A 25,579-nucleotide genomic window follows, 5' to 3' on the forward strand; every position below is an offset into this window, starting at 1 on the left:
ACTCCTCATCTTGAAATATTCTTGCTCTCTTAGTACTATTCTTCCAGAAATTGAACTCATGCATAAATACAACCAGGTTTTCAATCCTCCACACCTGAAGTATCAATGGGCTATATCAATGTACTCTAAGTATACAGCTGTATCCATACTCCTGTAGTGATAATGACCCAGAGAATCTGAAGGTTATTAAAAAAAAGACATAGAATTGAGAGTATACCTAAGCAGTAATACAGTTGCCTACTGTGAGGCCCTTAGTCTGGTTCTTCTTTTGGGGGGGGGGGAAGGGGGGTTCTGGTCGTAGGGCCTGCACTCTGGGCCTGGGTGCTGTCCCTCAGCTCTTCACCTCAAGGCTAGCGCTCTACCACTTGAGCCACAGTGCCACTTCCGGCTTTTTTTCTTTTTGCTTATGTGGTGCTGAGGAATCAAACCCAGGGCCTCATGCATGCAAGGCAAGCGCTCTACCACTGAGCCACCTTCCCAGCCCCCTTAGTCTGATTCTCAAGCACCACAAAAACAAACTCAAAATCAAAAGCCCCAGTACACACTGGCAATTTTCAGAGACTTACAAGGGATGACATTTGAGCATTTTGGAGCATGAGCTGCATCTGTTGGGCAAACATGGCGGCGGCTGTCTTCTGTTGAATCAGATTGTTTCTTCCATTAATTTCTAGCTGTGTTTTTAAGTGTGGAGGAGGGTGAAGGTACTTGCAGTTCTCTCGAGTGCAACGACCCTATAAGAAAAGAATTAAATTATTTTCACCTAAATGAAGTAGTATTATTAATATATTATATAATAATATAATAATAATTATCTAAAATCTGATATGGTTAAGAGTAATAAGAGCTTACTTTTGAAACTTTTTATCATATGGTAATAACTGCGAAGCACTTTCTATGAATTGACTCATTTAATCTTCATATCAACCCTGTAAAATTGACAGTCTTATAATTTTCATCTTCTAGGTAAGGAAACTCACACTAAGAAACGCTAAATGAGTTGCCTATGGAAACACACTAGAAATACAACCAAAACCCAGTTAGTCTGAGTCTAGAACTCTTTCTTTTAGCCACTGTGCTCTAATTTGATATGCATCAAATTATAGTTTGCACATTGCACACCATGAGGTTTAAAAAAAAGTACAAATTTAAATTTAAAAGCCTTCCAACATGAGATGTAAATTAAATGTTTCAATTTAATACAACCGACTTTAAATTAAGTAAGATTCAAGATTTGGATCTCCATATTAAAGAAAAAGCCAGAAAGATAATTAATAATCATCTGCATGAAAATAAAAAATTTAGACCCCATTATTTAGGACAGTCCAAACTCCAAGGATCCTATTGTGAAACTTATATAATGTGAATTTTTTTGAAATCCACTGATAATTGGTTAATCAAAGAATCAATTACTATGTTTGGCAGCCACGTTGTTCTTTAAATTCTGGGAACGATAAGCTTACGTTACTTTAATAATTGAGAGCAAGGTATATTTTGGATTCTCTGCTCTTTCAACATTTTACTGATGGTTTACATACTTACAAGACAGGATTATGTCAGTTTCATGAAATCAAACACGCTTTTGTTGTCATGTAAATACTGACATAACTACTGATTATGGTGCTTATGTGGCAGCAAAAAATGTTACTGGACAAGTTGTTTATCACACTTTTGTCATGTGACCTATTATTGTGTTAAACTCCTGAGCATCACATGCAGCAGCTTATGATTATTTCATTTGGATTGTTTGGTCCACCATAATACCTTTTTTTTTTTTTAATTTAATTTTATTTTATTTGAGAACATACTGTACAGAGGGGTTACAATTACATGGGCAGGATAATGCATACATTTCTTACCAAGCATTGCAGCCTCCTCCTTTGTTTACCCTTCACCTCCCTTCCCAGCCTCCCCCCTCCCCCCCACCCCACCATAATACCTTTAAGACAAGCAAACTGCAAGCAATCCATTTTCCCACAGATGCTAAGATTCATTACTGTATGTGTGAGGTTAAGGCAGGGGGTGGGAGTGGAATGAAAAGTAGGAAAAAAGGTAACTCCTTTTTCTTTTGACTCCAGTTCAAATTGCTAGGCTACCTGAATTCCCAGTAGAAAAATAAATTCATTCACCAAGTGTTTTCATTCAACTCATGCGATACATTTTCTTATTTTTGATGCTAAATGGCTTATGGAACCATTCTTCCAAATTTAGTTATCTTTCTATGAAAGAATTCCTATGATTTTACTGTCAAGATATGACCATTCAGACTTTTATACAGCTATATATAATGAACATTCTTGAGGGTTAGGTTTTGCATTAATTTCAATGTATTTTTTAAAAAGTTTTATTATTCATTGATTGATTGCCAGTTCTGAGGCCTCAATTCTGGGCCTGGGTGCTGTCTCAGGCCCAGAATTTTTTGTGTCTCAAACACATAGCCATAGCTCCACTTCCAGCTTTTTTCGTGGTTAACTGAAGATGAGTCTCATTGGATTTTCTTGCCCAGGCCAGCTTCAAGCCATAGGTAGCTAGGATTATAGGTGTGAACAACTGGTGCATGGCTAAAATAGTTTTAAGTTTTAGTGACATAATTGTATATATTCTTGGAGTACAGGCATGATTGTTTTTTACTTTTTTCTGTGTAAAATTTCAACACATTCTATAATGTATACTGATTAGACCAGGATAATTGATCTGTCACTTCAGACGACTATCATTTCTTTGTGGAGTACATTCAGAATCATCTTTGCCACCTATTTTTTTAAATTAATAATTAATTGTTATCAACTAGAAGTACTCTACTATGCTGCTATAGAATACTAAAAGTTATTCCTGCTATCCAGATGCACTCTGTGTCTATTAGCCAGAGTTTTTCCTCTAGAGTATTACCTTCTCTGGAAAAAAGCTGAGTATAACTTAAAACCTAGTATGAAAAATTAAAGGATATACTATTGTTTTCTATCAAGTTGGCCCTTTTGTTTTTGTGATTTCAATTTCTTCATCAGACGTAGACAATTTCTAAGACCTAAAAACATCATTTCAAATGTTACTTTGCGAATCCTGTGAAAAGAAGAGTTTGTAGGTAGCGAAAGCTAAAAATGATATGAACCAAATTCTCCTGAATGTCTACAAGTAAGATCAAGAATAACAATAGAATTTCAATACATATAAGGAAAGACTAAAGAAATCTTTATATGTATGAACAGTCACAATAATGGGAATCTTTTGCCTAAAGGGAAACGGTAAGGATTGTTTTCCATCTAGTAGACCTTTCATAATGATAAAAACAGTCACAGGGACCTTGATACCTGGATCCACCCTCAATCTTCACCCAAGTAACTGAGGCTATCTGCCTCAAAATCCACAGCCTGAAGGAGAGATGGTACTTGTTGACTTCCACGGTCAGCCATACTGGTTTATGCTTCTAAGTTTGGGCCTCCAACTCCTCCTTCTCCTCCTCCTCCTCCTTGAAAACTCAGACCTAAATCCTTGGCTCTCTTTTCTCATCCTGCCCTACACCATACCCCTGCCCCCAGAGAAATGGAGTCATTCCAACATTTCAGGCAGCCCTACAATTGTCTAGATCTAAAATGTCTATCTCTGACCTCTCTTCTGGATTTCAGTCTTTTTCATCTCTACCAGCAGCTGCATTTGGAGATACTGCCCCCTGACCCAAGAAAATACCTCACTCCTGACCTTCTTTCTCCTTTGCTTATCTTTCATCTTGAGGCATAGTCACATTCAGGGCCATTGCATCAATCCCTATGCTTTGGGGCAGTTACATAGCAGTGATGAGAAAAAAACAACCTGAGCAGTTGCTGAGCAGGATTGCCTTAGGATTGCAAAGCCTAGTTAGCTAAAACAATTCACACACACAGCTCCGGAACACAATTCATAGTCCTTCTGAAAAAAAAAAAAAAGATATAAACACTGTCTCTCATACTTAGAAGTTCCAAAGGAACAAAAGAATAACTGAGATCACACAATTTTGTTTCAATTTATGGCTTGTTAATATCATTTAAAGTTTATCAGGGAAAGCAAGAGAAAGGGAGGAAGTACAGTGTATTTGGCTTTTTTTCCTGAACCAGAGATAAAACCTGAATGTGCTTTTTTGTTTTTTATTTTATCACTATCTGTTACATGTAGTAACTTTTCTTAAGCTTTTTCTTGGTAAATAGATGGCATTTTTACAAAGCTAAACAATACACAGAAATAAGGAAAAGAGAAAAACGCACTTTAAAAATCACATCAAGTTAGGCTATAAAACTAAAGTATGGAATATGAGGCAGCATGAGATTTAAAGAAACTTATACATCTTAGTTATGAGATTTTTACTTGATTTATAAAGCATTCCTTTTTGAATGACAGAATCCATAATTTAATTCTATAACAATGCAAATGCATAGCAATTCCACCTTACAAGACACTGCTGTTTATGTTAAAGAAAGCTTATAAGGTAAACAAAAAATCTGCATTTTCTATCAAAACGATAGATGAGAAGACCAAGTAATTTAATATTGATGTGATCTGTGGGATGCAATGTTACGAAAGAAAATCAAACTCCTCACATTTTTTTTTGTTTTTCAAACTGACTTCAGAAGTCAGGATAATGTATTTATGTACAGAGCACTTGGTGATAATAAACCTTTTCCACATAGCATTCATTCTTCAAGAGGCCCAAATTTCATTATAGGCCAAAATACTTTAACTGGCATTGGAGTGGGTTGCAAATGTTATTTCTGACATTTCTTAACACTTGCATTTTAATCCTTGAAGGGGATAAAGATATGGGTGGGAAAAGGTTGCTCCCGTAGAGGATGTAATTAGTTATTATTCTTGTTCTTTGGAAAAACAATGGCTATGGACTAGAAAGGTTTCAGAGATGTCCTAAGCACACAGAGTAGTTCCCAAAATGGTCTAACAAACTGGCTCTTTATTGGCCCAGAAACTATCTTGGGTCTGAAAACCCCCCACAAACATTCCTCGGTTTCTCTAGGTCAGTGTCCCAAGCCCTCCTTTTGCCAGTCTAGACTCACGGGTCAAATTCACCATCTAGTAAGTAGTTTGAAGTATTAGCCAATGTCATAAAAACTCTTTCAATGTATGTCTTTAACAAAGGAGGCTGTAGCCTCAGAACAGCAGCTAAGAGTAGCCACGACATGTCAGTCAAGTTCTCCACCTTCCAAATAAGTATATCAATGAAAGAAACATTAAACAGATTAAAAAGAAAACTCATTCACACTTGGCTTCAGTATCCCTCCTTTTCCACTTCCTTTTGACCTTAAAAACTGGTCATTCTCATCTAATGTTTCACTGTGTTACGGAGTTAAGAAAACTAGCAACATGATTCAATAGGAAAGCATTTCTCTGCTGAAATAAGTGCTCTTACATAGATGGATTTTGGGCTCTCCTTTCCCATCTACTGCTTTTGAAAATGCAGCCAAAGAACAGCAAGCAGGGAGAAGGAAGGGTCCATGACATTTCTCAACCACATCTGCATCAAAAACTTGGTAACAAAGGAGAAACTTGTGGAGCATTTATATATTTAAAAAAAAAAAAAACCTCCCAAATTCAATCTGTTGCCTTTTTCCTGCCTTCAAGCTTTTTAAAAAATGAATACAAAGCCTGTGACAGAGACAGAAAAATAGTACTGTAATGATTCAAATCTTACCAAAGTCTTGGGCAGTTATGAAGACTCAGAATCTGTCAGATAACAAGACTGTTCATGTACTTGGTGGTGGAAACCCTGTGAAAAGTACTTCTTTTACTTTCAGGAGAAAGCTCTACCATCCATCAAAATAAGAAAAGAACCTCAGGATGCTGCAAACTGCTCTTTGTCAGTCAGTCTTGTCACAAAAACAGCTGTTTGCAGAATGACTTGCTCCTTCAAATACATTTGGAGTTACAGGGAAGCAAACCCCAATGCCCTCTCTCACATGTAATTACAACTAGATTACGTTTTCAAAGGCAGAATCTCACAAATCTGTGAGACTATCGAGAGTTGAGTGAAATGCTAAACATAACACAGAGATGATTTGTTCTATGATGAAAAATACGGTCGCGTTTTAATGATGACGTATGTGTTCAATGAGAAATCCTATTGATGAAAGTCGCCCACTGTAATATTGTTATGCTCATAAACATGGCTTCTCAGTAGAATTAACTGGGTTTCTAATTGCAAATCTTAGGCACCAACCAGATTTTCTGATTCCTACAACCATTACAGACCTGTTGAAATCTAAGACTAGAAGTAAGTCAACAGCAGCAAACTTCCCACTTCCTCTTGGAATTCTATATTTATAATACTGGATAAGAGCTTCATCATTTTTGCTTCCAAGTATCATATTGTCAATAAATAGCAATATTATGCATAGAGTGTTTATAAAATACCATCTTTATTTTAACTTTGAAATTCAGGTAAGAAATCTGGGAGAAAAGTTTTAACTAACCATATCCTGAATATATTGACTGCAAAATTAATAAGGCCTGGCATAAACTGCCATGCAGTGGGACAGCACTTAGCTTCCCAGCACTGCAATCAACACTGTATCCTCCCTACCTCATGAAGATGGAATCCTGTTTTCTTGACACAAGCCATAAACACACAAGACAGGACAATGATGATTTCAGTCAGAACAACCCAGCAAAGAAGTCTGAGTAGGCAAGATGGTGGGAAACAAATACAAGAATTCCCCTGCCAGTCGCTTTCAAGACAAGTTTTGTTTGTTCGTTTTTTTAAAATTTGTAACCTCCAAAGAAGGAAGGGGGGATTAGGTTCAACAACTAGTATGTTGTTCTGAAATAACCCCCCCAACATGATTTGATTCCAAGAATTGAAACATTTGTGTGTGGGGGGGGAGAGTTAACTCCATTTGAAGACACATCTTGTATACCTCTATCTGGTAGAGAAGGAAAGTGAAGGCCAAAGGAGCAAGGCGAAGTGTCCAAATTCACAAGTAGTTTAGTCAGCACAAAAGCCAGGTTTTTCAGCCTCTCAATACCCAATATGGACTCTCAGTTCAGATGACTCTTCCTCTATAAAGATCTTCTTAAAGCCATCTCCCCACCCCCCACAAGCCCTTATCTCTCTCCTTCGTGCCTTCAACTGTACATTCAGGTTCGCCAGAACACTTATCATTGCACGCATCAATAAATTCTTTGCATACTTATCTATCTCTCCTATTAGACTTTGAGTCCATCTCAAGGTAGGATTCTATCTTCCTCATCTTTCAGTCTCCAGGGATGTGTCTGTGTCTGGTAAATAGTAGCCTGGCACACAAGTTCTTGGACCATGTGAAAAGAATTTTACAGAACCAAACACTTAAAAGCCTAATTGTTTCTCTTTGCTATTTCTTTGCAGGAGATTTTTCTTCTTCCTCCAAGAAAGAGAACAACAGTCAACACATGACTGAGGCTCTTCTGTTTGGGGGTGGGGGGAATGTCAATTATTTTATTCTAATCTTTCAGTAGTTATACAAAGGGGTTTCAATTCAACATGTCAACTTATATCTTCATCAGTGTCACCCTTTCTCTAGTGTCTTCTGAACAAACTGTTATTCTATTCAGATCTAGCTCATAGTTAATGGATAACTTTTTCTGTTATGCCCATAAACTCTGAGGATTATGTGATTATGGTGGCTGAAACATGCTCGTAGTTTAGTATAACTGAACCACAAGTGCCATAAATCCATGTAGTATACAGACACAAACCCCAGGCCAATTCTGAGAGGACTCTATTCTTAAAAGTCCAGAAAATATAAAGCCCCACTATTTGAACAAAAAAACCATCAGCCAATCCATATCTAATCGCACCTGGACCCGCCCATGGGGAGCTCAGCATTTCCAGCTTCATTTCCAACAAACTACTTCTCTAACTACCCCACCTCTACGCAGAATTTCTCAGAACAAACTATAGGTCAAATTTCCTGAAGTTTCTGAGAAAAAGGTAGATGGCAAAGCTAGACTACAGGCTTTAGGAAAATCACAGCAGGTGGAGCCTTCTTGGGGATCCCTACTCACATTGACTGAGAAGTGTTCTACCTACATTTTGCTGCTTTCATATTAATCATTTATTTTCCGGAGAAAATCATGAGCTTGAAACACGCGACACATCCTAATTGTTGTTCATGGGGTAGGAGCGGGGAGCAAAGCAGACTAAGCAACATCCCAAATCTGCTTCTGGACCCCTCTCTACTCCACATGCAGACTTTCTACCTCTTCTCTGACCAGATACCTTCTATCACTTTAGAGAAATATTAACTGAGTGGTTGGTCAATAATAAACTCATTGAGAATGCACCATCTCCGTTTACAAAACAGTCAGACATCCAACAAAACCCCCCAGAGATAACAAAACCTGCTGGTACCAAGTTACCAAATGTCAGAAGGCATTTCTGATGAGAGGAATTCTCATCAGAAGCTAGCTGTCTTCACGGCAGCTGATGGCAGCTAACATACAATGTCATTAAATACGGAAAAATGAGAAAAGGAACGACATTCAATTTGTGACTCCAAGAAACAAACAAGAAAACCTTATAACACAAGCTTCACTACAAAATAGTACATAATGGTCTCTCTCTCTCTTTCTGTCTCTCTCTCTCCCTCCCTCCCTCCCTCTCTCTCTCTCTCTCTCTCTCTCTAGTCCATAAGTGAAATCTGCCCCATAGTTCAGTCACCTCCTTTGTCTCGACAACCTATCCAGCCATCTAAAACATCAGCTAGGAAGCCAGGACAAAAAGGACACCAGCTGTTTACAATGTCCTTCCCGGGATGTCAGATTTATCAAATAAAAATATAAAATGAAACCTGATTTTCAAATAAACAACAAATAATTTTTTAGCATGCCCCACACAGTATTTTATCTGGCAATGCACTCCCTATGTGTTCTATACTGGTGACTTGAGCTAATGAAGTCATAGCCTGTAAAACCCATTTTATCCCCTTTACCCATAACTTCCTGAGCAGCCCCCTCCCATGGGAACAATCCAGAAACTATCGATAGATCAATTGCCCACAGTAAAACAGAAGGCACTTTGGTCCTTGCTTACCTGATCAGCTCCAGGAACTGAAAGAAGTTGACTGTTGGGGAAGGCATTTTTTTACTCCGTAACTCCTCCCACCAAAAGCTTCACACCAATCACTGACCATCTCAACCATTTCACCTTCCCACCCACAGTGGCAAAACTGTGTATTTGTTTATTTAACTGTCTATTTAAATGATTTCGATGCCTGCTGGAGCTCCCCCTTTAGGTTAGAATAAGGAGGAGCATGAAGTATGACTGAGACCTCTATTTTTTTTTTTTTCCCCTCTTTCTGCATCGCTGGGAATGGAACCGAGAGCCTTGTGTGCTGAACCGAGAGCCTTGTATGTGCTATGCCGATGCTGTTATCTTGAGCTATCTTCCCAGCCTGACTCCAAATTTATATGACAGGGTTTTTTTTTTATAGCATATGAAATTTTTCTTGAAGATGATGATTTTTGTGTTTTTTTTAAAAGCTTTTTATTTGTTGGGAAAGAAAGGTTAAGAGAACATGTTAACTTTCTCTTTTTCTTTAGCCCTATCTGTGGAATACTCAAATTTGAGCAAAAGTCATCTACTAAGGTCCAGGAAAATGAGTGTTTCATATCATATTTCTATATGTACACATAAGATCCATGCAGGTACATATTCAAAACGTGCAGATAAATAGCTATTATTTTCATGGACATCATTCAGTCAATCCTTGATCACTCCTATTAAAAGAAAGGAACTCTCAAGGGGCATACATACCTATACATACATATATACATTAGTGGCAACCATGAACATTTAAGAGTCAAGTACTAACACAGTTCTGAGCTTATTTTTATTAAGAATACAGACTATTTCATTACAATTCTCAGTGATACAGAACTGGTAGAATCAAAACAAAGAAATTATACATGGTGGGGAAGTTTATATATGTATCAACATGTTGAAACATTCAATGATAAAACTGGAAGAACTCTTGGTGAACTTTTAGTTTAGCATTTTGTCAAACTGTTGGTAAAAAGAACACTAGATACAAAATAAGATTCTCAAAAATTAGGTTTGCTAGCCAAAGGACTGGAAAAAATAGCATAGAACACAGTAAAGTTAATGGTCTAATAAAGAACCTTACTTACTCTTGTTAACTCAATATCTCAGCATTGTTTAATAGAAAAAAATCAGGAGGGGAAGGGAAAAAACAAAATGCTTAAATAAGGATACAAGTTGACCCATTGTAACAATGAAATGTACAAGAAACTGTTGAAAACTAACTTTACAACTTTGCCTGGGGGCTGGGGTGGAGGGGGGTGGAGGTAGAGGTGGAGGTGGGAGGGAAGGGATGGTAGGGAAAAAAACAAAGGAGGAGGCAACAATGCTTGATAGGAAATGTACTCATTACCTTGCTCATGTAATTGTAACCCCTTTGTACAGTATTTACAATAAAAATGTACAAAACATTAAATAGAAGAAATCACCCATACTTCACATCAATGCTAATTAACGTCTCTTATAGAGTAACTTTATAAAGATACCAATCTAATTCATCTTTTTCATGGTACAAGTTAAAAAAATCCTGAAGCTTAAAAGTAATTCTCTGGGCTGGGAAGGTGGCTCAGTGGCAGAGTGCTTGCCTTGCATTCATGAGGCCCTGGGTTCGATTCCTCAGCACCACATAAGCGAATAAAGCCAGAAGTGGCGCTGTGGCTCAAGTGGTAGAGTCCAAGCCTTGAGTTGAAGAGCTGAGGGACAGCACCCAGGCCCAGAGTTCAGACCTCACAATTGACAAAAAAAAAAAAAAAGGTAATTCTCATGAAAATTTTATATTTTATCTACTGCATTGTTATTCTTCACAGTTTCATTTTAAGTTCTATCCAAGTGAGAAAGAACAAACTCCATAGAACTAGATCTTCTACAGAAATGATACTTTTGTCTAGGCATTTATCTCTCAGTGGCTAAGAAGATGGACAAAGTAACATCCCACAATCATCTTCCCAATACCCACTTCCAAAACTAAAATCTTCAGCTCTTTCCCCACAGCTCCTGGGCTTTCTTTTGTTGGAAGGTTTCACTCGGGCTATTTCTGCAATGAAAAGATCAAGCCACGTCTGCCGAGCAGGCTTTCCTACACTGTGACTTCATTCCCTTGAAACTAAGCCAGTTACTTTAGGTTTTCCATGACTGAAGGGTATCAAGTGAGTTTTACTCTACTAAAACTGAGGAAGTAGGAAAGGATTTAGCAATCTGTTTGACTCCTAAGAGTGTTAGTTATGCACTAAGCTGGAAATTCAGGGTTTCCATCTGGCAAAGCAGAATTTCCTCTCTCTAAATAAAAAGAAAGGTTCAAATGAGAATTTCATTTAGACAAATACCTTGCAAATATGTAAATATAAGGTGAGAAAGGTGCTGATTATTGTTCAGATTGAAACAATTTATCACTGAAAGGGTTTGTGTATGACTAAGGATACATACTTATGTCTCTATAGCTTACACCAAAGGTTATATAATATAAAATTATTGATTTAACACTATTTTCAAATGAGGAAGGCACAGATGAAAATCAGTCACTCTTAAGCTAAAAAAATGAAACTTATTTTAGATAAAGAGATTTATGAGCACAATTCCACAATGATTATTTACAAGGTCTGACTAAATTCATAAGTTTGAGATCATGTTACAAACTCCACATAGAGTCAACTGTATTAACTTTAAAGTAAGCAGGTTCCTCAAGCACCTAACCTATTCCCAAACTAATACCTGAAAGTTAATTTCTAAGCAGAAAGTTTGACTGCTATTAAAATATTTTGAAGCATGTATGAAGTCTATACTGTGTTTGTGGTGATATATAGTTTATTACCAAAAGTCTTACATTTTTCTTAATATTGTGGACAGTTTCAGCCAGGCTCCAGTGGCTCACACTTATAATCCTAGCTACTCAGGAGGCTGAGATCTGAAGATCATGATTTAAAAGCCAGCCAGGGCAGGGAAGTCCAAGAGACTCTTATCTCCAATGAACTACTCAGAAATAGCTGGAAGTGATGCTGTGGCTCAAGTGGTAGAGTGCTACCCTTGAGCAAAAGAAGCTCAGGGACAAAACCTATGCCCAGAGTTCAAGCCCCAGGACCGGCAAAAAATAAAAAAATAAAAAAAAATTGTAGGCAGTTTGGAACATCACACAAATCCCTAAGAAAATGCAAGCTCCAAGTGTATTGTGGATTTAAATACAGTAGCATTTTTAGCCTCTTGAGTAGCTAGGATTATAGGGACGGGCCACCAGCGCCTGGCTCTTTTGTTAAAACTGGAGACAGGGTCCCTTTATGCAACCCAGGTTTACCTCAAATTCACAATCCTCCTGCCTCAACCTCCGTAGTGCTGAGATTCCATGCATTTTTCACACCATGTTCACCTGAATACTAATGACTAACTTCATGGTGACTTGTGCATTGACTTGTTTATTCTTCACAGCTGAGGAAATGGAGGAACTATACCCAAGCTGACAGCACTAAGAGGTAGCAGATTTTAGGCTTAAGTTTTGATGTTAGAGAGCCAGAGCTCACATCCTGAAGATCAAGGCATTTTAATGCATTACAACACTTTAATAGAGCTATATTAAGGAACTCATCAAACTCTTTCTACTGTCTGAATGACTTTTTCCTCTAGCAAAGACTATTTAACAATTAACTGTTAGGTGTGTCCAGAAACTATTTATTACATAAATATATGACGTTAGGAATCCTAGGTGATTTGAAAACAAGTAGGCAAGGTAACCAAATGTGTAAAATAGCCTTCCATCTTTCCTGAAGTGGGACAGGTGGCATAAACATATCCTGTCTTAGCATAGCATTTTAGTAAATGTTTGCTGAGTAATATTTTGCTACTTAGTTTGTGAGAAGCAGTGCCGAATTACCAGGAGTTGGGTCATGGAAGTGTAAGTAAAAGCCACCATGACCTGAACAGTCTCAGAAATACCCTATGGGGACAGGAAGGAAGTGGGGCTTGAGCAATAAGCATGACTGGGCACTTGGTGACCATCATTACCACTCTAAGAGAAGAACCTTTTCAAAACACAACAGTGCCTTCTGGAGACAAGATTACTGAAACTACAAGTGTCATTTTGTTACAAAATTGTACAAAACATTTCCAGAAGCAATTCATTCCTCCAGGAACACCAGCAAATAAGAACTCATATAAAACACACACACACACAAACACACACACACACACACACACACACACACACACACACACACACAAAACAAAAACAAAAAAAATCCACCTCACAAAAGACTATCTCACTCAAAGCTAAGTTTCCCTACTCATAGAATAGATATATTTGGAGATTTCCCAAATACAAATAGGTAGGTGGCTGCATTATGTAAACATGTCCAAAAATGTAACATAATCGATTCAGACCTATAATTTATCATTCACATTGTTATATAGACACAGTTGGGAATCTGGCTCTTACCATAGTAAGTGACTGAGCAATTGAACATAAATCCAATCATGTACTTACATTTTTAAAGACAATAGCTAGGAAAAGAATAACAATAAAAATCGATTGTTCAATTCACTGATTACTGTTTCATGAATCAATTGGAACAAAGTTGTAGACTGCGAGGGTGTAGAAATACAAAATCCCCCAAAAGCTCAAGTGTTGAAACCAGATGGTGTCGCTATTGGGATGTAGTAGAGACTTCAGGGGAGGCAGAACCTAGTTAGAGGAGATAGGTCATTGGTCACGTAGCCCTGATGGAGATATTGGGCTCTGGGTTCAGGCTTACTTGCTCTCTCTTGTTCTCTCCCTCTGTCTCCCTCTCCCCATCACCCCTCTCTCTCACACACACATACCACCTACTTGGTTGCCATAAGGTAACTTCTTCCACTAATCCCTACTTGGCTATGATGTACTGTCTCCTCACAGGCATAAAAGCCCAGAAACAATGGACTGAAACCTCTGAAACCAGGAATCAAAAATCAACCTTTTCTTTGAGTTGTTTTCTCTCAGTGATTTGTCACAGTAACAGGAAGCTAATACAGAGGCTATTTATACTCTGAGTTCTAATATATTTGTTCCAAGATAAATATATATTAAAAATATATACATTTTGTATAAAATGTGATATATGCTATATAATAGATACTATAAAATCTATAAAATGTATTTCATTTAAAATGTATAAATATATAAAATTTATATATTAAATTATAATATATAATGTATTACATTTTCCATAAATGCATTTTATTGTTTTTTTTTGGTCGGTCAGGGGCTTGAACTCTGGGCCTGAGCACTGTCCCTTAGCTCTTCAGCTAGTGCTCTACCACTTGAGCTACAGCACCACTTCCAAATGCATTCTAATATTTATGAAAAATAACTCTAAACTACAATCCGAGGGCTCTGAATTCTAATTATTTTAGTCATGAGTAAATTATTTTTCTATTTTGTTCATTGGCTTCTCTAAGAATAATTTCTGTCTCTATCTACATACTTCATACGTAGGTCCGAAGAATATAGGAACAAGTAAAATTTAGTGCTTTAGAAATAAAATAGTACCAAATGTAAAAAGTATATTTATTTTCATCATTACTTATTTGCAATAAATTGAAACACTGATGACTAAATATAGTCTGACAAACTATTCCTAGTTTGTAGCACTTTACCCGTGTAAAGAATGTAATGCATTAAGATGTGCATAGATCTTAATTATGTAAGTAATACTAATTATCGTAAGGGGAGTGAATTTATATAAATATAGAAACACCAAGGACACATCTCTTATTAGAAGTTGAAATTACTGTTAAGTAGTCAATATCTCACAGCTTAGTGGGGTGGTAGGTGAAAGGCCAGAGGATACAAAAGTACAGCCAAGCTTTAAGCTTTTTTTTAAATTTAAATTTTATTGTAAAGGTGATATACAGAAGGATTACAGTTATATAAGTAAGGAAAGGAGTATATTTCTTTTTCTTTTCTTTTTCTTTTGCTGGTCCTGGGGCTTAAACTCAGGGCCTGGATGATGTCCCTGAGCTTCTTTGTGCTCTACCAATTGAGCCACAGCACCACTTCTGGATTTTTCTGAGTAGTTTATTGGAGTTAACAGTCTCATGGGGACTTTTCTCCCTGGGCTGGTTTTGAACTGCAATCTTCAGATCTCAACCTCCTCAGTAGCTAGGATTACAGGTGTGAGCCATCAGCACCTGACTGAGTACATTTCTTTTTGAACACTTTCAGTTTACACTTGAAATAACTTAGCAAAAAATAGCAGGGGCTCTACCACTTGATCCATGTCCCTACCCCCAAATCCAGACTTCTGACTTATTTTAATACTAGAGAAGGAACCCAAGGCATTTCGCATCCTAAACAAGTGCTCTACTCTGAGCTACATCTCTAACTCCACTCCTGTTTCAACTGACAACAAACCAGGACTGGTTTATCTAATCAAGAGTTGCTCTTTTACCATTACAAGCTTCTTTCTTCAAAATTTAGTACCAGGTAGCTCAGTAGTGGAATGAAAAGCCCCAGGTTCCACCCTTAACACCTCAGGAAGAATTCAGTGAATAAAAATTCACTTTAGAATCAAAATGAACTAAAACACTCAAAATATTTTTATTATATAAAAAGCATAGAACATCACACTCTTGTGCCGATGTTGTTGGAACTTTCCCATGATTTGTATTATATTTTATTTACAACATATGTTAAAATGACAAAAGTCAGACATGTCTACAGTTCTCGGCAAATTAGAAAGATAAAAAAATAAAAATATATTAAAAAATTAGAAAGATAAAGCAAACTACAGACTGTAAGAGAGGATGATAATGGTGCTTAAAATACTAATAATTAAATGCTACTTACATAAAAATAAAATTGAACCTAATTATAAAACGTGTTTATATCACAATGAAATACTCATACAATTATGTATGCTAACTCAAAAATAAAATTTAATAAACTGTTTATAAATGGTTAACTCATTTTTGTTTTCCTTTTTTCTATTTTCCTTCTCCATAGGCCAAGACTGACTCATCTAACATAAAAATGCATTAGATATACGTACATATATACATACATACATACATATATATATATATATATATATACAATTTATCCTCAAATTTTCTGCGTATTAATTTGTAATCACATTGTAGCAACATCTACAATAGAGCCTTGATGGTGCAAAAAGTCACTATTTTTTCCAAAGGAAATAAATAGCCAAAATAATATTTCTTTCCAGTTTCACACAATTAGACACCAACAAGATTTTGCCCAAATATCTGTCATATAATATTCCAGGAGAAATTTCCACATGATCTACATCAAAAAGGTTATTTGTGAAGTCAACGGATTTTGAGAAATGTTGAATCGTATAGCACTAAACTGCTGTCTTTCATGCAGTACCTCTCATAGCCTTTGTTCAGGCAGTAAGTATTATGATGTTCCTTGTACAGAGAAATATAACAGGCTTCTGTAGGATATCTAAGTCTTCTATCCTTTTTCTTCTACCAAATTGCATTATAAACAACAAGCCCAAAAATGGGCCATTTGAGTCAAGTGTGGTAGTTCAACTCTACAATCGTTGTTACTTGAGAGGAAGAGATTTGGGTATTTGAGGCCACTCTCACCCTAAAAATTCCCAAGACTCCATTTCAACTAGTGGCTGGCACAGTGGGCACATGCTGGTCATTCCAGCAACTAAAGGAAGCACAAATAAGATCACAATCCAGGCCAGCCTGGGCATAAAGTGAGACCCTCTCTTGAAAGTAATCAATACAGAGCTGGGTGCAGATGGGTCAGGCATGCCTATAATCGTAGCTACTCAGGAGCCTGAGCTGAGGATCACTGTTGGAAGACAGCCCAGGCAGGAAGTCTGTGAGACTCCTATCTCCAATTAATCACAGAAAAAGCTGGAAATAGTACTGTGGCTCAATGTGGTACAGCACTAGCCTTGAGCTAACAGAGCTCAAGGACAGTGCTTAGGCCCAGAGTTCAAGTTCCAGGACTGGGAAAAAGAAAAAAGGAAAAAAATCAACACAAACACAAGGCAGGTGCATGGCTGAAGTAGTAGAGCAGCTATTAGCAAGGTGGAGGTGCTGAGTTTTAATCCTACTACCATACACAAAAAACAAAAACAAAAAGAAAGTATATGGAACCAACCCAGATGTCCCTCAGTAGATGAATGGATCAAGAAAATGTGGTGTATACACACACACACACACACACACACACACACACACACACACACCACATACACACTGGAATTCTATGTCTCCATCAGAAAGAATGACATTGCCCCATTTGTTGGGAAATGGAAAGACTTGGAAAAAAAATTATATTAAGTGAAGTAAGCCAGGCACAAAGAAACATAGGTCCCATGGTTTCCCTTATTTGCAATAACTAGTATATGTCTGGGACAAGTAGAAAAGGTTAAAAGCTATGTACATATGACCAGATAAGATGAAGTTAAGTGAAATGAACCCCAAGAGAGGGACACAAGTGGTTTTTTTTTTCTTTCTTTCTTGCTATTTCTAATGTATTTATAAGGTACCATGTGATTTTTTTGTTGCTTTGTATGTCCCTCCCCCAACGTATAACCCCTGTTTTCACTGTTCTTGATGTCAGTATAATTTGTGGAGGGGATGTCAGTATAATTTGTGGAGGGGAAGGAAAAAATGTTTAAATAGGGATACAGGTTGACCCATTGTAACAATGATATGTACAAAACACTATGTTGAAAAATGAACTTTACAATTTAGGATGGGGGGCGTGTAGTTGTGGAGGTGGGAGGGAAGGGATGGTAGGGGAAAAACAAAAGAGGAGGCAACAATGCTTAATAAGAAATGTACTCATTACCTTGCTCATGTGACTGTAACCCCTCTGTACAGTATTTTCACAATAAAAACATTAAAAAAAGAAAGAAGCAAAAAATTAGAATGGGGTCATTTTGAACAGGTGTAAAGAAGAAAGGGGTACTGGGTGAACAAGAAAGTACTAAGAATTTTGTACCTTTGAAACATCAACTTCCATCAACACCCTCCAGAACTGTTATGGCTTTGCCTATGCATATAATTCGTAAAGTTTAAAGTTCATCAGAATCCTCAGGTGGCGTTGTTGAAAAAGAAAAGGCCATTGCTTTAGCAAGTGTGAGCTGAAATCTGAGAATTTATATTTCTAACAGGTAGCCACATGAAGCTGGTCTGTCACCACATTTTTGTGAACTTCTATATGAATCTCTGCACTAGAAACGACTCATCTATTCAGCTATTTCTTGAGCATCTTCTTATGTTACTAATAGTTCAGTTTCTAAAGGGCCATTGTAAAGAGACTCGGATGTCTTTATTCCATGTCTCTGATATCAGTAAGGGTGTTCATATTCATGTAAAAGAAGGCCAATCCAGACGGCTGGCTACAAAATAAAAATAAAAAAGATTGGGATTCTCACAATCTTTGCAACTACTCCTAGGAAACATTCATTTTCTGCTTATAGACATAGGGTTATTAGTTGTAACTGCAACTAAAGGTAGGAGAGCTCTGTTTACACGCTGCTTTCATTTCCTCTGTCTGCCTTTCCTGCGCTTTTCTACATGTTTGCTATGGACCCCGATTTAAGTGAACCCAATTCCCAGAAGATCTCCCATCAAATAAATGCTCTTTACTCACTGAAGAAACCCCAACCATTTGTAAGTATTATCCCTTCACATCTGCTCCCAAACAGGTATCTGGAAAAATATGAGCTACAAGGGAGAAAATTTATTTCACATCAAATGAACAAACAATTCAATACTGGCCACATGGACAGTCAGAACCTAAATATCAATAGGTTACTAACCCTCCAAGCAAGTTCTGAATACAAAGTTCACCATTTGCACTCCGCAGCAAGACGACAAGCAAAACTATATTTGATACAGCATTGATTTGCTTATTTTTATTATCTCCACTATGCTAAGGATTGAACCCAGACCTTTCTTCCTTCTACCACTCTCCTCTTTTTCATAGTGGAGAAAATAAACGTCATTTAAGGAGCTCCAAGGAGCTCCTATTCTTTTCTATCTACATTAAGATTTGTCTCTTCTGAACTTAGTTGATTTCTTTATTTTCATTTTAGACTGATACATAATCATACAAAATTAATGGGTTACAATTATATGTGATATCGTGATTCATGTATACATTGTCTAATGATAAGCCTAAATAGCACTGGGAACCTACTTTTAAACTGAGATCCCCAGTTTTTAATAGTGGAATAGTTGGACATCTTTAGATGTCTAGGTGGAAACCTTTCAGATAGCTTACTAGAATAAGAAATCCAGAAATAGAATTAGTCCCTTTCTTGACTAACAGGCTCTGCTACTAATTATACAATTATATTTTTCCAAAAGGCTTGGGAATGACCTATAACAAAAATAACATTCCAATAAGATCATTACAGTGAGCCTAAAGAGCAAGACTGACACATGGGAAGGAGGAATGATGAGAATAATTCTATTAAGAACTTCAAATTTAAGACTAAGGTTAATTGCTGAACTGACTTTACAAACAGAAGACATAGCACAAAATCCTAGGAACTCTTCCTTAAAATTCCTCAAAATTAAGATCAGTTAATTTTTTCTATTTCTTGTAAAAGGAAATTGTTTGGACTAAATTGCAGGGTTTGAGAACATTTTTTAAGTGTCAGTGGACGGGTTTCTCTGTTCGAGTATTTCTTGGGGTTTCTTGTGTTCAGACCAAATATCACTGTACATTTAGGGCATGTTGTTGAATGGACTTTAAATATGTTTTTATTTTATAAAGCCCTATTCTGCAGAATATGACCTTGTACTTGACTCAGAATGGCCTTATTAGAACTAATCATGTTTCTAAGAATACCTCAATTCACTGGCTACCCATCTTCTGTCAAATTCAATCTCCAACATTTTAAGGCCAAAAAAAAATCTTGAATATTACTTAGATTACCACACTATTTTTTAAAATTATATTTAATAAAGCCACTCAGCAAACATTTGAAAATTTCTACCTAAGGTAAAAGCACAAAAAATGCAACATTTAGAGGACATCCAATAACATTTGGACAAAAAACACTTCTAGGATTATCAGGGATGGAATTACATTTGCAAAATCCAGCAATCAAATCTAGGTTAAATTGTGGTTGAATGAGGAAAGTTGGCACACAGATACATTTATAGTTTTCACCCATATTTAAATGGTAGAAACATAGAGCAGATGGAGTCTCATGGACTTTCCTGCTGGGGCTGACTCTGAACCACAATTTTCAGATCTTAGCCTTCTGACTAGCTCGGATTACAGGCATGAACAACTGGTGCCTGGCTGCGATCAGCATTATTGTTGTTGATGTTTTGTTCTTTTGTTGTTCTAAAATGTTTGAAATTGAAACTTCAATTCAAAAAATTTTAGTAACTGCAACTTAGTGAAAGCAATCTAATGTTAAGTTGAACACAGAAACTGGGGAATCCGGTATAATATCAACTACCTCATCATCTGTGCTTCAAAATGTTTGGATTTCTCAGAACTACAGAATACAAATCCAAACTCTACACTGGCTTACAGTCCACTGTCCTGCAACTCAAGCTCCATGCAGTGCTCTGGAGAACTTAACCCTCAGCTATCTCTCTGTCTTTGCTTAGCTTATGCCCTCAGCCTGAAATGTCTACTTTTTTTTTTTTTTTTTTTTTTGTCAATCCTGGGGTTTGAACTCAGGACCTGGACACTGTCTTGAACTGCTTTTGCTCAAGACTAGTGTGCTACTACTTGAGCCATAGCACCACTTCTGGCTTCTTCTGTTTATGTGGTACTGAGGAACCGAACCCAGGGCTTCATACATGCTAGGTAAACACTCTATCACTAAGCCACCTTCCCAGCTCTGGAATGTCTACTTTTTTCCTTCTTCAAATAATGCTTTTCCCATGGCTCCATCTTTAAATCTCACAGTTAGATGTAACCCCAGTCACTGCCCTTTCCCTTGGTCTTTATTCATTCCAAGTTTATATACTTGGCTTCTGGCACTAAACAGAAGCAAGCTCATACTAAGAAGTCAGACTTATGTACAGCGTGTACAACTTTATATTCTATGGAGCCTTGTGTTTAAGTGGCAATAGGTTTCAAGAAATGCGTGTTGAATAAATTGTTTCTTTGGGAAACTGAATGTTATATGGAATGCATAGTGGATTTAACATTAGCATTAAATAATCCCTAATATTTATTTTTAAAAATCTGTGTAGCAAACCACAACTAACAGTCTACAAATGAAGTGTTGTGGAGAAACACAGGCTGTAGGATTTCCATCACTTAAAGGCCACACAAGGAGCCTTTGTTACATCTGTTATTACAAGGCCACATTTCATGTCTTTATGACACTCCCCAATACCATTTTTCACAGCAAATATTTTAGCGGTTACATTTGAAATGTACCCAAGAAAGAGGTAATTATCAAAGATGCTTCTCAGGCTACTTTGGTAAGACAATATTACAAAATGAAAGCATTCCTCCACCAGTGCGATATTGGAAGAATGAAGATGGGCATGGTTTCAGATGTTTTCAGTTCCACTTAAAATTGAGTTTGTTTCCATATAGCATGCTTTCCTACTCAGTAAAAATGAAATAATCCGGAATTTGCAGAAACTGTAGATCTTACATTTTTATGAAGGCTAAAGAAAATGTGAGTTTACTTAAGCCTGTGATTAAGCATGTACCTTATCAACAGCAGAACAATTCTGAGATAGGTATTTGGTCAATCTTTAAAACAAGAACATGGAGATATTAAATTCCTCAAACTATTTAGTTCAGTGTTACTATCTCTCACACACAGTAACACCAAGTTTTAAGAAAATTGAATATAGTCTTAAAACAATGTGTGTAAGAGATCGCTGGTACAGCTACAATGTTATCTGTGCATTGTATTATGGGCACATAAAAGATGGATAGTACAACATTGTAGAGGGGCAAAAAGGGGATTCTAAAGCTATGTGTGGTGGCACATGCCTGTAATCCACAATAAGAGTGACCATTTAGAAAATAAAAGATGAACAAACAAATGAAATAATTTACTGTCTTGTTAGAAACCATCACCAAGAAAGCATGAGTTGTAAGTTTAATTACTTCTAGCAATAAAACGTGACCCTGAGGGCAAGAATGAAAGGTGTCAAAATAAAAGTTGGATGATAAATCTGGACTAAATAGAGAAAACAAAACACCAGTTTTTAAGAAACAGAAGACATCTTCTATGAAAGAAGTATAGATTAAAATGACAAGATTATTTACACATGAGAAAACACCAGATGGCTAAGATTCCTCTGAAATGTATAACTTCTTAGGTCAAAGGTCAAATGACATACTGAGGTAGAAGATAAAAACAGGATGGACTCAAGGATGATCAGAGAAAAAAGCTACTCTGTTAGAGCAAGATGAACAATAAGAAATGAAGTTGTATTCTTAGAAAAATGAATTGCTGTTTGCAGATGTGCAGAAGTACCTTGTATTTACATTTTACAAAAGTCTTATACAGACAAGAGTAATATTTGAAACAGCTTCCCATAGTTATTCTAATAAGGACAGAATTATGTGTGTATTTCTCTAACATGCAAGAGTCTCTTCAAAACAAAAGAACTGACATAAAACTTAGAGATTTAGGCTTCAGATATTCGAATCTCTCCTCCTTAAGGTGGGGGTGGTATTATCAAATTCTGATTAGGGAATATATTCCTAACTTTAGCCTGAGTATTTCCTCACCAGATGCCCAATTGCAACTTGGCTGCAAGGAGGAAAAATGACCTTGAGCTACAATCCCATAAAAGAACATTTGTAAAAAGTGGAGTTAGAGGCCAAGTTATTTTCTTAAATATTTGACTTGTTATGAGGCTGACCTGCTGCTATAATATTTTCAGCTTATCTGTGACAGATACCTCCCTAGCTGGCCAGGGCATTGAACTAATGAGCACACAACAGAGTAAAACATCAGAGAGAATTATGTTATAATAACTCCCAATTTTGGACATCTAACTCAATAACACAGTGTTTGAGAAGAAGGATGGACAAGGGAGCAGAGATAACTCCAGGTTCTGCCATTTAGTGATTAACCACAAACCATCTCTTCTTTTACTTCCTTTTCAGGATAAATTGTGCAAATATTTATCAATTAATTGCCTATGAACCCTAACTTAAAAGACATTGTCCAAAAAGAAATGTACTTATCACCTGACTTATGTAACTTCTCTGTACATCGCCTTTATAATATCAATAAAAATAAAAAGTAATAAGAAAAAATATTATTATAAATAGATGATCATAACACAATAGAAAAGGAAGTGATTAGGAAAGGAAATGTTGTTGCTGATGTCTTGTGTCTGTAATCCTAACTACTCAGGGGACTGAGATCTGAGGATCATGGTTCAAAGCCAGCCCAGGCAGGAAAGTCTGTGAGACTCTGATCAACCAATTAACTACCAGAAAACTGGAAGTGAAGCTGTGACTCAAAGTAGTAGTACACTAGCCTTGAGCTCAGGGATGGCACCTAGGCCTTGAGTTCAAGCCCTACAAGAAACCAAAAAAAAAAAAAAAAGAAGAAGAAGAAGAAAGAAAGAAAATAAAAGAGAGGAAGAAAGAAAAAGAAAAAAGAAAGGAAACGTTGGCTTTTCCTCCAAATCCCCCTCTTTTTAAGTACAAAAAGTAAAGGAGTACCACACAACTCCACAGGTAATGCTTCCTAACGTCATGTGAAACAACATGACCATATCAGCAAAAGTAGTTTGGTACTTTTGTTTAGTGAAATAATAGCTACTTTTGATGTTTTCTCAATTTCCTTCTCCAAAACAGACTCAAATGATGAGCACAGTGGAGTCTCCAAGGTCCTTTGATAACTGCATATATGACCTTGGGTAAGGGGCCTTCCCCCCACTAGCTCTTCAGTTTCTGCATCTATAAATGGAACAAAAAAGTTTTGGATGGAATGGTCTTCCTTCAACAGCCACAATTTCTGATTGGCTCATTTTGCGGTGCTGTTAAAGGCACTTTTTAAAACGAATTATCTGACCCACTGAGCTGCTGGAGACCATTCCAGAATCTGTCATTACATGAAAATCCAGGCTATCAAGGCTTTATTTATGTTTTGGAGGGATGGGACCTAGAATTCTGCACATATTAGGTGATTGTTCTATGATTTAATGTAAATCCTTAGCCTAAAGTTTTCTTAACACTGTACCTGAACTTTTTTTAAAAATAAAATAGAAAAGGAAAAGTAATATTTTTGAGCCTTAAAAGACAGGATATATAAGATGAAAAATGGTAATTTCAAAGAAGCATTTTATTTTGATGGGGAATGTAGCTCAGAGGAAGTTTTTGGGTGCAGCATGTCCAAGACCCTGAATTTCACTGCCTTCCCCTCCACTCAAAAACTCATTTGAAATAATTCTGGACTTAATGGGGTTTTTTTGTCTGGGCTTGAACTCTGGACCTGGGCACTGTTCCTGAGCAATTCAGCTCAAGGCAAGAGCTCTACCACTTGAGCCACAGGGCCACTTCCGGTTTTCTGGTGGTTAATTGGAGATAAGAGTCTCACCGACTTTCCTTCCCGGCTGGCTTTGAACTGTGATCCTCAGATTTCAGCCTCCTGAGTAGCTAGGATTACAGGAGTGAGTCACTGGCACCCAGCTTAAACTTTTTTAAGTTGTATAAATAATACATTGAATCCCTGTATACCCACATTCCTTTACTATTATAAACCTTCATAAGTATGGCACAATGACAAAAGTCAGGAAATTAACACACATACAAGAAGGACTGGGAACTTATTTTGAATTTTACCCATTTTTCTCTCTAATGTCTGTGACCACAACATTTTAGTTAAGGACTGGCCAGTTCTTCTGTGGAATGTCCCTTCCTTTGTATCATGATCATAAAAGGCAAGGAAAAGCTAAGCAATAGTCAAAGACTGGAGGGAACTAAGGTGCCATGATGGGAAGATGTAATGGGAGATTCTGCATTGTGGAATAGAAAAGGGACATTCAGAGAAAAGGCTGGACAAATTCAAATACAGTTCCTAGTTCAGATTGTAGTATAGCATTAATTTCCTAACTTTGATAACAGTGTTATTTATGATAGGTAAGTTGTTAACATCAGAGAAATCTAGGCAAAGAGTATACAGGAATTGTCTACTCTAAATTTTGTAGCTTTGCAAGAAGTGTAACCAGTTCAAAAAAAGAAAAAGGTTAAATAGGTAAAGCTGAATTATTAATATATATTTACTTGAGTATTAGTAGAAATCCTATTTTCTTTCCAAAGAGATTTTGAAATGCCCCAAAGAGTGCTGACATTTTTTTAATCAGTAAAGGCCATTTTCAGTATCACATACAATAAAAATCTTTAAGTAAGATGTTATTTTCCTGGACTCTAAGGATGACAGAGGTTGCTTCTGTGTCTTTGTCGTGCAGCTACCTGCACGACATCTCTCTGATGGAGCTTATAAATGGTTCTAAGTCTGTGTAATTTGGTGACCCTGGGGATTATGTTGCTAGGAGTCTAGCTTCTATTAAACTTTACCTTAGCAAACAGAAGATGAGTCAATATTCAAG

The 25,579-nt window shown here is 36.8% G+C and overlaps 1 protein-coding gene across 2 annotated transcripts in view; it reads right to left on the bottom strand.

Annotated features, from left to right (window-relative positions):
* Mbnl3 (muscleblind like splicing regulator 3) overlaps positions 1 to 25,579 on the bottom strand; it is a 116,296-nt gene that overhangs the window by 35,760 nt on the left and 54,957 nt on the right. For both annotated transcript variants that reach the window (XM_042665798.1, XM_042665799.1), the window contains one exon: positions 567 to 731. In XM_042665798.1, coding sequence (XP_042521732.1) covers positions 567 to 731 — 165 coding nt within the window. The remainder of the gene's footprint in view (positions 1 to 566; positions 732 to 25,579) is intronic.

Source organism: Dipodomys spectabilis, unplaced genomic scaffold, assembly GCF_019054845.1.
Source record: "Dipodomys spectabilis isolate Male_0828 unplaced genomic scaffold, ASM1905484v1 ptg000347l, whole genome shotgun sequence".
In the NCBI taxonomy this organism is placed as follows: Eukaryota; Metazoa; Chordata; class Mammalia; order Rodentia; family Heteromyidae; genus Dipodomys; species Dipodomys spectabilis.